The sequence below is a fragment of the Apaloderma vittatum genome, unplaced genomic scaffold, assembly GCF_000703405.1.
Source record: "Apaloderma vittatum isolate BGI_N311 unplaced genomic scaffold, ASM70340v1 scaffold5914, whole genome shotgun sequence".
Classification (NCBI taxonomy): Eukaryota; Metazoa; Chordata; class Aves; order Trogoniformes; family Trogonidae; genus Apaloderma; species Apaloderma vittatum.
This window is the reverse complement of record NW_009713116.1, coordinates 5,785-19,387: the sequence shown is the minus strand read 5'-3', so window position 1 is coordinate 19,387 and position 13,603 is coordinate 5,785. Positions and strand designations below refer to the sequence as shown.

At 48.9% G+C, this 13,603-nt stretch overlaps 1 protein-coding gene across 1 annotated transcript in view; it reads left to right on the top strand.

Annotated features, from left to right (window-relative positions):
* The window catches only part of KIAA0195 (KIAA0195 ortholog), a 40,343-nt gene extending 27,523 nt beyond the window's left edge, over positions 1 to 12,820 (top strand). The window contains 17 exon segments of the mRNA XM_009868240.1: positions 483 to 585; positions 1,818 to 2,035; positions 3,240 to 3,421; positions 3,618 to 3,756; positions 4,378 to 4,493; positions 5,291 to 5,390; positions 6,881 to 6,989; positions 7,534 to 7,723; positions 8,260 to 8,337; positions 8,722 to 8,807; positions 9,340 to 9,421; positions 9,759 to 9,777; positions 9,780 to 9,900; positions 10,215 to 10,309; positions 11,439 to 11,532; positions 11,775 to 11,945; positions 12,748 to 12,820. Coding sequence (XP_009866542.1) covers positions 483 to 585; positions 1,818 to 2,035; positions 3,240 to 3,421; positions 3,618 to 3,756; positions 4,378 to 4,493; positions 5,291 to 5,390; positions 6,881 to 6,989; positions 7,534 to 7,723; positions 8,260 to 8,337; positions 8,722 to 8,807; positions 9,340 to 9,421; positions 9,759 to 9,777; positions 9,780 to 9,900; positions 10,215 to 10,309; positions 11,439 to 11,532; positions 11,775 to 11,945; positions 12,748 to 12,820 — 1,976 coding nt within the window.
* Positions 12,821 to 13,603: the final 783 nt, after the last annotated feature.

Genomic DNA, 13,603 nt, shown 5'->3' with positions numbered 1-13,603 from the left:
TGAATGGAAGGTATTCAAGAACAGCTCTTACCCTTTAGAACCGTGCCTGGCCTAAAATTGAATGCACTTACCAGTGCAGGCAGACTTTGATCCCCGTAGGCTCATTGCTGGTGCTTGTACGCTCATGAGAAGAGGCACACGGGAATATCTTTTCTTCTGCTCTGTTGGATAAAGGAGCAAGATATTATCTCACCTTTTGTAGGAGCAGGATTCTTAAACAGTGAAGAGTAGGAACTATGTGGCTCACATTTTGTCACAGCCTTGTGTGAACTCAGTTAGACAAATAGCAGCTGAATACATATCATCCAGTCTCGAATAATTTCTTGATGGAGACTGAAGACTTTCAGGAGAGGAAAGGGGATATGTGGAGTGCATCAAGGCAGTTTGCAGGAACACTCGCTTTTAATAAGGGAGCAGCTGATACGATATCCCTTTCCGGGGAGCCTGTATGTGTGATGCTGACTCATTGTTCTACACTTCAGGCACTGAGCAGATGTTTTCTCATGGGACAGCTGACATCATCTTGGAGGCCTGCACAGACTTTTGGGACGGTACCGATATCTACCCCCTCTCTGGCTCTGACAGGTGGGCAGCTTTGTCATTCGGTGCATTCAGGAGCTGCAGACAAACTGCAGAGGGAATCTGGTCACTCTTTGTTAAAATTTCTTTTACGGGTGCGCTTTAAGCTATTTAGTAGAAGCTTCAAGTAGATTATGAGCATGAGCCACCTCTGCTTATAATTAATTGTTATAATTAGAGCCCTGTTAAAAGATCAGATAGCAACAAACAATCTGTTGGACTTAAGGCTGAGATCCTTCCTACTGTATCTGTTAACGTATTAACCTCTTATAAGTGCACTCTGACTGTATGGTGTAGTAAGACCATGAATTATAATCAGGTCATATGCTTGTGGCAGAGAATTTTTTTTGTTAAGATAAATGCCTCACATTACATGAAATGCAAAGTATTCATTTCCTACCTGCTCCTGACAGCTTCAAAACAGTCCACCACAATGCATCACACCCTTTTAATCCTGCTGCAATATCTGACAGTGTCTCTAATATTTTCATCTATCAGCTAAATTTCTGTTCCTGCTAGCAGAGCGGACCAGTAATATCTAGTTTCATTGACTAGCAGTACATTGTCCTTCTAAGTCTGCTTAACCCTGCATGCAAGAAAACTCCTACTAGTCCTTTTCGAAATATTTATCATCTAGAAACCAGTGAAAAATCCCAGGTATAATCTAATCTGTTACCTTTGTGAGTCCAACCCAGAGAAGGAACTTGATAGTATTCCAGTGACTGAATGGAGACTTCACATATAGCTCCTGGGACCCAAACTCTGGCAGGGGATAGGAGAAAAATCTCTAACTATCTCTGCCATAGATACTGTTATCAGAGTTGTCAGTTCCCTCCTTGGTGTTTATCTCCCTACAGATAAATTCTCACTGATGAATTAAGCTTCTGCTGTCATGCGGTGAACTTCCTTGGAATCATCTGGCACCCCTATAGAGCACAGACTGTTAATAAGTGTATTCAAAGAGTGCAGTGTTCATACTCATCAACCTGTCCAATGAGCAAACAGAAATGTTCATCACTGCCCCTGGTGGGATACGTGGTTTTATTGCCCTGTAGTGTCTGCAGCTCAGAGAATACAGAAACAGCAAGGAAAGCCCTTTCAGAGTCTCTGACCACTCCTCGTGGAATACGTTTTTCCAGATACGTAGCTGGTGATTTCTACATTGAACTGCAGCGTACCTTGTCAGAAACGTGGCACATTTCTGCTAACTTTATCTGCTTTTTGTCTCTTCTGAATAGGAAGAAGGTGTTAGATTTCTACCAGCGAGCCTGCCTCTCAGGATACTGTTCTGCCTTTGCGTACAAGCCAATGCATTGTGCCTTGTCCTCCCAGCTCAACGGCAAGTGCATAGAACTGGTGCAGGTCCCTGGGCAGAGCGCGATTTTCACATGCTGTGATCTCCCTGGGACGACGCCCATCAAACAGAGCAGTCGGAGGAACAGCTGGAGCTCGGATGGTATGTGTCTTCTGTGCTGTCTATAATAAAGTCGGCTCCTGGTCCAGGTGCTTGCTTTCTGATCAGTCTAGAGCTGTAGGAACATTGTTATTTCAAGTAGCAGATGGACAATGAGAACTAAAGGCCTCTGAAGTAGATGCGTTTCCAGAGGAAGTAATGATGTAGCAGCTGGTAGGTATTTTTGTAGTTTTTGAAACTTGCAGAGAAGTTCTTCTAGTTGTGGGAAGTCTGTTTCTTAAAGTAGGCAACTGAGAGTCGAGACTTCTGGGTATTTCAATACTTGGTTTGCTTTTATGGACGTCACATACATTGGGTTTTTCAAAGGAATTAGATGTATGGTGGTACACGACTATTCTCCCTTGATGGGTTTTGTTGCTGTGCTGACAGAAGTGATTCCCACTAGATGAATTGTACATCATCTCCAGAACAGCAATAAAAACTGAGAAATAAGCACATACCATTACATAACTCTAGGAGGCTCCTTTGGAAAGCCAATCTTAATCTCTTTTTGCCACGGTCTCCCATTGTGCAAAATGTGAATAATGGAGTTTCCAACAGCTGGGAGGCAGTTGTGGCTGAGTGTTTTCAGAACACTTCTCAGTCCCACCTGTGGAAAATTTTGTGACAGCGAAGTGTTCTGTTATTTTGTTCCTCGGGCTGCATCCAGCTCCTGTTCACCACAGGCTGATCTGGTGATGGTGAAGGAACCTGTCAAAGAGCCTTTGCGGGCTCTTTGGGAGCATCTGCAATGTCACTGGAGGGAACATAATCTAGTTCCTTTGCATCAGTCCCCCGTACTCTGATGCCACTTGGCCTCCACTAGACTCACCATGTTATTTAAGCACAGTACGATGTGTTTAAAATGCACATGTGAACATCAGGCAGCACGCATCCTTTACCTCTCTGCCCCGGTTCCTTGTGACTGATCCCTGTCTCCTGTTTTGTGTTTTTCCTTTCCATGCTCGCTGTTTGGTCGCATATGTGGGGATGTCCTGAAACCGCTTCCGTGATTGGGTATGCTGGGACAAATCGATCTCTCTTTAACTTTCCTCCTGTGTGTGTGTGTATCTGCATGTTTCTATGTATCTGGGTGCTGTGTCCTTGGATGTTATCTTGGTGGCCTCTCCCACCACGTGTGCTATGTCTGACGCCCACGTGGCCCCTCGTGTCTCAATGGGATTGTGTGTTGTTTGCATGCCTGAAGAAGGGATTGGGGAAGTGATGGAGAAGGAAGACTGTATCCAGGCTCTGAGCGGACAGATCTTCATGGGAATGGTCTCATCTCAGTATCAGGCCCGTCTCGACATTGTCCGCCTCATTGATGGATTGGTCAATGCCTGCATTCGTTTTGTCTACTTCTCCCTGGAAGATGAGCTCAAAAGCAAGGTAAGCGGTCTCTGCTGAGCCCCCTGACCTTGCATGTCCCCTGCCTGTCTGACTGGAGAGTTTAGCTCTAGTGCAATCTAAGGTTAATCTGATTTGGCTAGTAGGTCCAGAAGGTACCTGTGCTCCAATATGCCGTTGGTCTGCAGTACTCTGGCCTGGACAGTGACGCTAAAATCTTGTGTCTCCTCACCTGCAGGTGTTTGCTGAGAAGATGGGTCTCGAGACCGGCTGGAATTGCCATATATCTTTAACGCCTAATGGTGATGTGCCTGGTTCAGAGATCCCTCCCTCGAGCCCTAGCCACGCTGGCTCTCTGCATGATGACCTACATCAGGGTGAGCGAACTGCTCCTAAGCCACTTTGAATGCCAGATGTTTCCTGGATGGTTCTTTTAAACCCATTCATAGGTTTCTGCGTCCTCACCAGATACCTGATTCGTCAGAGCTTTGAGCACAAAACTGGATGGGTTCGAGGCGTGCGCAAGAGCGCCTTACGTTTATAGCCTTGCCGACCCAGTCAGTATTGCAGTTGTTGGAAACAAACATTCTTCTGTGCACCACCTGCCACAATTTTACAACTGCTCCTCAGTGCTTTTGGTTCTCGCTGGTGCCCTGGGTCAAGCCACTGAGAGTCTCTTGCCCATGCATTACTCTCTTTTCTTACTTCAGGTGGAATTTCTTTACTCTCTTTTTTGCCCCTGGAATAAGAGCACAGAACTAAGCTCTCATGTCTCAAAAGAGCAGAGACTAGGCTCACACATCTACCTCTGAGCAGATTAGTCATCTAAAAATGCTGCATTTTAGATGACTGGGTGGGATCCAAGTGTTGCTAACCTAGAAAATCAGGCCTCACGTTTCCTAGTTTCTGCAGCGCCACGTGAATATACCACATGGGTGGCACAGAGGTGGCAGGGGCAGGTTTGTGCTTACTGTTGGTGCTACTTCTCTCTGCTCCAGTTTCTCGAGATGATGTGGAGGGGCTTCTGCTGATGGAAGAGGAAGGGCACTCGGATCTCATCAGCTTTCAGCCAACAGACAGCGATATCCCCAGCTTCCTGGAGGACTGTAACAGGGTGAGGCCCCCTTTCACTACACATCTTGTGCTGTTCTCATGGTCAACATTATCGTTGCTTTACTCCCAGAGGGAATTCCTCTTCAAAGCAGGTAGATTGACTGGTTTGCATTGGGACTTCTGAGTTCTACCCTCTTCCAGCTTGGTACCTAAAGAGTGGGGAATTTGGTATTCTCTCAGTTTTGCTGAACAGGTATTTTCTTTGGAGTGTAGGAATGGAGATGACCACACACGGGGTAGCCTCGAGAGCTGCATCTCAGTCCATCTGGGTCCCCTTCCCATATGCTGAGCAGGGAGTGGGAACACCCCTACGTTCCATGCAGACAGAAGAAACTGTCTCTCCTCCAGCTGTGAGCCATGGCTGGTGCTGCCCAGTAGTCCGAGCATAGGACAAGCTGTTCCTGCCTAGTTTTAGAAAGTGAGAATCCTTCCCTCGCCAGCATGCTGATGTGGCTGCAATTGAAACAGATCTAGTTGCTGGGAAACAGCACATAGTCTCTGACTGGATTCTCCGCACAGGTAAAAAGTCCTTAGAAATCCTTGAGCAGGGCTTTATCGTGCTGATCTTACAAACCCTGAGGGCAAGCACAGATGACTTGGCCTGTCAGAGTAGAACTTTAGCAGAAGACTTTTTACAGCGGCTTGGGAAAGCTAGCTTCTGTCTGCAGGGACATCAATTTGTATCTGATGTGCAGTTGCATAATTCTGGGAATTGTAATTCTCATTTCAGCAGTTCCCTCTGAAATGCCTCTCCCTCACACACACACTCTCCTGCTTAGTCTCTTTTTTCTGTTTCAGGCCAAACTCCCACGGGGGATCCACCAGGTGAGACCTCACCTGCAGAACATAGATAATGTGCCTTTGCTGGTGCCTCTCTTCACAGACTGCACCCCAGAGAGTAAGTGACACAGAGCCTGGGTCTATCCTACTACTGCTCGTGGAATACCTTCCCCATCCATTTGCTCTGGCTCATCTGGGCGTGGACATGGTGAAAGGAAGGAGGTCCAGTCCGGAAATCTAGAAAGGCATTTTGATATTAACGACCCTCTGTTGCTCACTGTGGGAAGCCAGGTGTTAACTTCATTTTAAGGCAGCTGTTCCCTAGCTATAGAATTGGGCTAAGAACCACTCCTCTCAATTTGCATTTCCAAGAGACACAAAAGCAAACATCGGAAATGCTGCTGCCTGTTACTAAATAAGCATTATCAGTTCACTGGGAGACTTTGATCTCTGCTCACACCCCTCCATGCCTTATATAACTCGGAAATCACTTCCCAGAAGAATTTTCCTCTGACAGTTGCTGTTAACGCCTTCTGCTGCTTTGCGCAGTTTTTGATTGCAGACACCAGAAAGCACAAAATTTTGTATCTCTCTGTGAGATACTCTTTTATCTAAGAAAGGGGCCAAGTGCTTAGCTGGCTAATACCTGTCCAGCCTACTGTAAAAGCACTAAGCGTCATAATGATCTGGTATTTTAGGTACCTCTGGGCACAGCTTACAGAGGGCCAGTGAGAACCAGTTACAGCCCAGTCTAAGCAGTAAGTGCCCAGTAGATTACCTCTGTTTTTCACAAAAGTGCATTTCCCCACTTCATCTAACCCCTTGCTGTGCTGCAGATCTGGCTGCACCAGTCATTTAAAGAAGTTACTTAACACAGGAATCTGCAGAGGATGGGCTTATTTTGTTTTTTTGTTGGCTTGTTTGGGGATATTTTTGCCTGGAGCACTCTAGACAATTCATACAGTCAGAGCACTGTGCACAGAGCTACAGGAGAGAAGTCAGATCAAACAGCAGCTTTGGTTTAGAGGCTTCAGGAAGGTGGGATGAAAAGACTGATGAGGCTAGAGGTAGTGGGGGCAGCCCAGGAACAGGGGATGGCTCTGAGCGTGGTTAAGTGCAGCACTGCTTTCTGGAGTGGTTTGTTGTATTCCACCCCATTCCTTTAGACTCAGAACAGTAATGATGTTCTGCTGAGCACAATTTAAGATTGTGTATTTATTTTAGGTTTGATTCTTTAGGTTTATTTAATTTCTGCTGTTTTCTTACAAGACCATTTGATGCTGAAGTGATCTGTATTACATATCCAGGCTATACCTGCAGCTCTGGTGTGAAAGAGAAGCGCTAGAGATGCAAACCTGTGGGTCGCAGTTCTGTGAATCGCATGCTCAGTTCCTGCAAGGAGGCAGATACACAGGGCACTTGGACTGCAATTAATTAGATATCTAATTGTGTACTTGGACTTTGGAGCTCACTATACATGACTGATGAATATCAGCTGAGGTAATTTTGAAAGGTCTGACTGCTCGTTTGCCAGACTGGAAAGAGTTTCTACATCTTTGTGTGTATAACGAGATAACACGCTGTGTTTCTCCCTCTGTCCCTTTGCAGCCATGTGTGAGATGATCAAGATCATGCAGGAGTACGGGGAGGTGACTTGCTGTCTGGGAAGCTCTGCCAACCTGCGGAACAGCTGCCTCTTCCTACAAAGTGATATCAGGTGGGGCAGGATCCAGACTCCTGCTGCCTTTACCTTGAGCTTAGCAAGTACCCAGCCATGGATCACACCAGATCTCTCTGCAGGGGAGTGCTCACAATTGCTCCATTCATTATTAGCTGCATTTGTCTCCGTAAAGGAGATTTGGGCAGTATTGGATTGGGCGACTGCCTAGATCCCTTGACACAGAGGTATTTCTCTCCATCTTTGAAAGGGAAGAGGTTACTCTTGCATGCTGAGCTGTTGTACATCAGCTGGCATTACAGATGCTCCTTGTTGGGTGGAAGAGTGGAAATGCCCCTCTGGATCAGCCAATTTATTGACCTTGTGGCCCAAACCCAAATATGTTCATTATTTTTCTGGGAATAACTGAAAGTCTAGGGAGACTGATCCTCCATTCATGACATAGCTTAGGACTTCTCCTTCAGCAAGGTAGGTAGAAGTAGCATGGCGCAGCACAGCACGACTTTACGAGCTGGACTGCAGTGAAACTTACTTTCTCCTCTGGGATAAGGACCTTTGCTATGCTCCTGTGTTGTCCTTGCAGTATAGCGCTGGACCCTCTCTACCCATCTCGCTGCTCCTGGGAGACTTTTGGCTATGCCACCAGCACCACCATGACTCATGGCTCTGAGGAGCTCACCCCGCTGCAGCTCTCAGGGCAGCTCAATAGCCTGCCTTGCTCCATGTCCTTCCGCCAAGAAGAGAGTACCAGCATCATTAGGCTTATAGAGCAGGTAAGCCAGGCACAGCCCCTCTTCTAGCACTCACTCCTCTGCTTGCAGCTCATGAAGAGCAAAGCTCTTGTGATCATTTTTATCGACTTGTCCAAGATAAGCTGCCAAGATTAGCTTTGCTTGTGTCTTCTGTCCTTTGTTCAGGAAGCAGAGATGCTCTTCCTGCCGAGGTGTAAGGGGGATCATTTGGGAATGGTGCCTCACGGCAACAAAAGAGCATGGATATAGTTCAGCTGGATAAAGCATAAACTTGCAGAGATCCCTGGCCAGACAGCAACACAGTGCTGGAGAAAAGTGTTATCTCAGAAAAGCCAAGAGGTTTAAACAAACTTAACCCTTGGCTGAATTCTGCCTTCCCTTCAAAACCTCTATGTCTAGGCAAGAGACCTTCCCCTTTTGCTCACAAAGCATCCAGATCCTCTGCCCTCCCACTTCCCCTGCAGGCCACATGTTCTGCCCCTGCCTGCCAATAATTGCTCTTGGCCGATAACTGCTCCCATCAAAGCGAGGGCTCTCAGGGTTGTGCTTCCTTCCAGGCCAGGCATGCAACGTATGGGATCCGCAAGTGTTTCCTCTTCCTGCTGCAGTGCCAGCTGACCTTGGTTGTCATTCAGGTGAGTCCTGGCCTGGCTGGGGACAGCATTTAGCTATGAGGACTGGAGTGCTAGCATGGATTTAGGTGGCTGCAGTGGAGCGGCCTTGTGAGAGAGGAAGGTAGCCTTCAGTCGGGTTTACAGAGTATGTTTGGGGAAGTTAGATCAGATATATAGATAAATACTGTATGATCTCAGCCTGCATTGCCTCTTCTCCCTGCCACTCCTACAGAGGTTTCTTGTCAAACCCTTTTTCCCTGGAGAAAAGCATTCCCAACCCCAGCTGTACAGCAGCAGCCTAATTAGCAGCTTGTCCCAGTGTTTTGGGGGAGGGCTGTGGCTTCTTGAGTGACAAGATTGTCCTAGCATTGCTCATACCCTTCACTCTGGATTGTTCCCATCTAGTTCCTGTCCTGCCTGGTGCAGCTGCCCCCCATCCTCAGTACCACAGACATTGTGTGGCTCTCCTGTTTTTGCTACCCACTGCTCAGGTGAGTCTATCAGACAGCGTGGAATCTCCTGACTCCCACCCACAGGATGCACAGACCAGTCCCCCAGCTTCACTGTGTCCGTGTTAAAAGAAAGATGACGTCACCCAGAGCATGCTAAGAAGGCTGCAAGGATTTTTCCAAGAACTTGCTTCCAAGGTGCTTGGAAACACAGATGGGAGCACTTATGTACTGCTGTCCGAGAGCTGCCATTTATTATCTTGTGGCTTGAACCCCCAGCTGAAAATAATTTTCTAATCCTGACACTATTGCACTGGCTGGAGTATGGAGAGCCTAGGGTGTCAGACAGAGACCAGGGTACCATAGTTGGTGTTTACCCACATCAACATTGGGAGTTCACCTTTCTCCCTGTTGATGCCTGCCTTGAATTACACCTTTTACAGCATATGCTTAAGCCAGTGGCCAGATAAGTGCTGATACTCCAAGCAGTCTATTTGGATTCAGATGTTAGACAAAAACTCAATAGTCATGGTGCCTGAACTTGTTACTGAGAGACTAACTTACCTTTCCCCAGCATCTCGCTCCTCGGCAAGCCTCCTCACAGCTCCATCATGACCATGGCAACAGGAAAAAACTTGACTTCCATTCCTAAGAAGGTAGGTGAACCGTCAGATTAAAAGTGTTCATACATTTTTCCCTTCTGTTTTTTATATTTCCCTCCTTTATCCCAGTGTTGATGCATAGCTGAGGCCCTCTATCTTCCCAGCTTGCTTGGTAAATGGATCCGTGGCATGAGCCATGCCATCCAAAAGCCTGGCATGGACAGGAAGGGAATCCCTTGATGCCAGCAGGCTCATAGGACAGACCCCCAGTGCAGCATCTCATCTGTAGTACAGCTCCTCTTTGCAGCCACTGATTCCCTGATGGCTCAGGGTAGGGAGGTTGGGGCAGTGACATGCCCATGTCACCCTCCTGCCTCTCCCTTGTTCACAGCCTCAGCACCACTTCCTTTTTTTTTCAGCCTGACCATCTGCTCCTGCCTCATCTGCTTCGGGTTCACGCTGCACGAGTCCTGCAAAGAAGTGAACACTACCAGCCTCAATCTCACAACCTGCTCTTCCATCATGCTGCACAGGTGAGGAACTGAGCCTGGCACATCCCCCCCTCACCTTGCAGGGCCTGTCGCTCTTACCTTTCCCAGGTAGGACCAATCCCTCTCTAACTGGCTTCAGGCTCTTGCATGACACAGCTGAGGGCTGGGTGCTCTCCCTCTAGATAGCCTTAATAATTCCATCTTTGCTCACTGATGCCTCTTGGTACTAGGGCAATGTGACTCCAAGCTCATACCTAGTTCTCTCAGCTATCAGAGGAGGACATCACCCTGGTGGGGACAGCTCATGTAGTAAGTCTGCACCGCTGACTTCTTTCCCGTGTCCTCTCATCCACTAGCAATGCTGATGGTGCTCCTGACTGGTTTGGGACATTTTCCAATGCTCTTCTTGTAGCCCAGAAGCTCACAGCTGGCCTGGTTGTTTTACACACAGGTAAGTCCCTGTTCTGAGGCCCCCATTCCCTACTCTGCAGGAAAACTTGCATCCATTGCCTTTTTCTCTACCCCCATGCCAGAGCACAAGCTCTGGTAGACGCAGACACTGCAGTGGCACAGGCATAAAGCCCCTTGTGTTACTAAACGTTGCCCTAACAGATCACAGACACCACCTTCAGAGCTGATTCTGCTTCCTACCAGCCTGGCGAAGCGCTGCTTCCTTTCCTGCCTCACCAGAAGAGCACCAACTCTCTGTACTGCGAATCAGCCAGCAGCATCCTGCAGCTCTCCAGAAACAGTCCCAACCTCAAACATCCTTGTGTACCTACCACCACTCAGCAAAGCACCCCACTTCCTTCACATAAACAGCACTGGTGCAACTACAGCTCCCCTGGAGCTGGAAGCCTTTTTAAACCCTCTGGAGGGGCGGGAGCGGCTCCTGGCTGACTCTCCTCACCTGCACGTGGTTGTGTATAGGAGAGTAGCTCCAGCTGCTCTCTGACAACCTTTTAAAGGGTTTCTGCTCCCTTTCCACCAGACGCCAGGCAGAGCATTGCCTGTTGAGATGTGTGGTGTGTCCACACCAACAGAAATACTTCCTGATTTGAAAGGCAGCCCTGCTCTAGGGAGAGGCACTGTTGCATTACTGGTTTATGTCCTTCAGACTACTGAGGCTGAGTAGGGATGCTTGGTCTGGCAAGTGAGAAATGCTGTTTTGAAGAGCCCAAGCAAAAGCTGAGCGAGTGCTCTGTCCTGTGCAGACAGTTGTGGGTTGGTGGCTAAATATTTCTCCCTTGGCTGGAGCTTTCCACTGGTGCAGGCCTACCCCTGGCTCCCTAGTTCTGGTCCTTTGCCTGATCTATTTTAGCATGATGAGCTGCAAACCACCCTTAGCATCCCTACAGTGAGTAATCCTCCTGTGCAGTGCTACTACTGCACTCCGCTGCACCCTGTGTATCTGGGACTTTGAATTACTGTGGGGAGTCTGGTCTAAAAGGACCTTGAATTAGAGGCTGTTTACAGGGACAGAAACCCCGTATTCCTTTGGAACAAGAGCTGTTGGTGTATACTGTAAAGCGTATCTGAGTGTCGTGCTAAATAACCCCCTCTTCCATCTGTCCCCACAGTGTTCATATCCATCACTCATGTCCATCGCACCAAGCCGCTGTGGAAGAAGAGCCCCCTCTCCAATCGGTGGTGGACGCTCACTGTGGCTGTTGTGTGAGTATCCCCAGGCCCTGATGAGCACTCCAGAGTGCCTCATCTCCAGGAAGGAGAGCTCTGGAGCGGCTCCAGCGCTAGTTTGCTGGTGCTGAGGAAAGTGATAGTACATGGCAGTTGTTCTCCACTGCTGAATTGGTCTGTTGTGAACTCAGGAGTGTTACATCTGGGCCTGAACCCCAACCCCCAGATCCAAGGAAGCTTGTTAGCTCTGATGAGATTTTCTCTGTTTCCCATCTTAGATTGCTGGGGCAAGTGGCACAGACTGCGCTGGACCTGAAACTCTGGGAAAACCTCAACTCTTCACTGACCTTTAACCACGTTTCCATTTCTCCGGTCTCGTGGCTCCTGGGTTTTCTTTCCTTAGTTCTTGTGGTTATCATCAATGAGATTGTCAAGCTGCACGAAATCAGGTATGGGGCTAGGGTATATGGGGAGAAAGGGCTGTAGTCTCACTCCAGCCTGGCCTTGAGCTGTAGAAAAATGATGCACAGGGAACAGGGTGGGGAATATAAAGGAAAAGATGATTGCATTGTGCAGGTCACCTGGCTGTTGTGCACAAGCTCATGTTCCACCTCTTGGGGAGGAAGCACAGGGGAGGAAAGAGGGTCAGGGAAGGGCAGTGGCAGTGACTGGGAGCAGGAAGGGAGACCAGAATTTCCTTATCTCAAACCAATGAGAGGGAGACAGCCAAGGTCTATGAAATACCAGTATGGAATTGGAGAGGGCTGTTCTCTCCATCTCGTCCCATGGGGACAGAGAGGCATTGAATCACAGCAGAGGAAATACGTCTTCACACAGTGCCTGGACTGTGGGACTCGTTTTCACGGGAAGTGGCTGAAGCCAAGAATTAGTAGCAGGCAAAGAGACTGGCTGTTCTTCCTAGCATGGGGAGCAGCCGGGGCTGGGAGTTAACGCTAATGAGCGTCGATTCAGGAAATGTGTTGGTGAGGAAAAGCAACTGGGATTACAGGGAACCCTGATGGGGACAGAGATGCTCTCTCTGTTCCTGGCAAGGATATCTGGACCTTTCTCTGCTGTCTCTGGTGGCCCTGGAGGTGGAACGTGGCCGGATGGGGTAGGACTGAGTCCACAGGTTGCTTTCTGGATTTGATTCCTCTCCCAGGGTACCAGCCCAGGAGTTGCAGTGCGGCAGCTGTGCTTGCCTTTCGCCTCTTCACATGCTGACTCTCTTTTTTCTTCTGCCTTCTCCAGGGTCCGGGTCCGTTACCAGAAGAGGCAGAAGTTGCAGTTTGAAACAAAGCTGGGGATGAATTCACCGTTTTAAACACTCCCAGCTTGAGTTCCCTGGAGCCAGGGCCACACAGCCACATCCTGCACTAGGAGAGTGGCTGCACCAAAGGCTCGGGGGGTTTTCCCTCACACATGCAAACCAGGCAGCCTCCTTGCAAAACCACATCAGCACCTTCCAGGGGTGCCCAGGCAGGGCACTGCCACCAGGACCCCCCAGCAGGTATGCAGCCCCTCCCCAGCCTGCGAGGGCACTCTCAAGGGAGCCTGCAAAAGCTCCTCTGGCTGTTCAGGCTGCTTTTCCTTTATTTATTTATTACTAAAGGGTTTTGTTAGTATCATGGTGATGCTGAAATGAAGTGGCTCCTTCCCTCTGTGTGAGCAGATGGGTTTCGTGGACCTGGCAGGAGGATCTGAGGCCAGTGGGGGAGACACGGAGCTGCTGAAGCAAGAGATCTCTATTGAAACCCGTTTTGGTTTTCCATCTCTGCCTGCTCCCTGGCCGATGCGTGTGTGCGTGCCTGTGCGTGCCCTCACCCGCCTCCCTGTCCCTGTGTCCTGGGGCAAAGAAGCCATCTCCTGCAGCTCCAGGAGCGCTGGGTGCTGGCTGCGGACTGGAGGTCACGTTCCCAAGGGGACACGGGGAGGGGTTTCTGGCAGGGGGCTGGGAAAGCCCCTGCGATGGCCAGGCTGTGCCTGCCCTGCCCTCTAGCGTTGTTGCTGTAGCCGCATGCCGGCTGTTGAGGGCTTCAGAAGAGGGATGAGATGGGGATTTAAGAAAAGCTGCCCGCGTTTGACCTGAGCGATCTGGTGCAAAGGG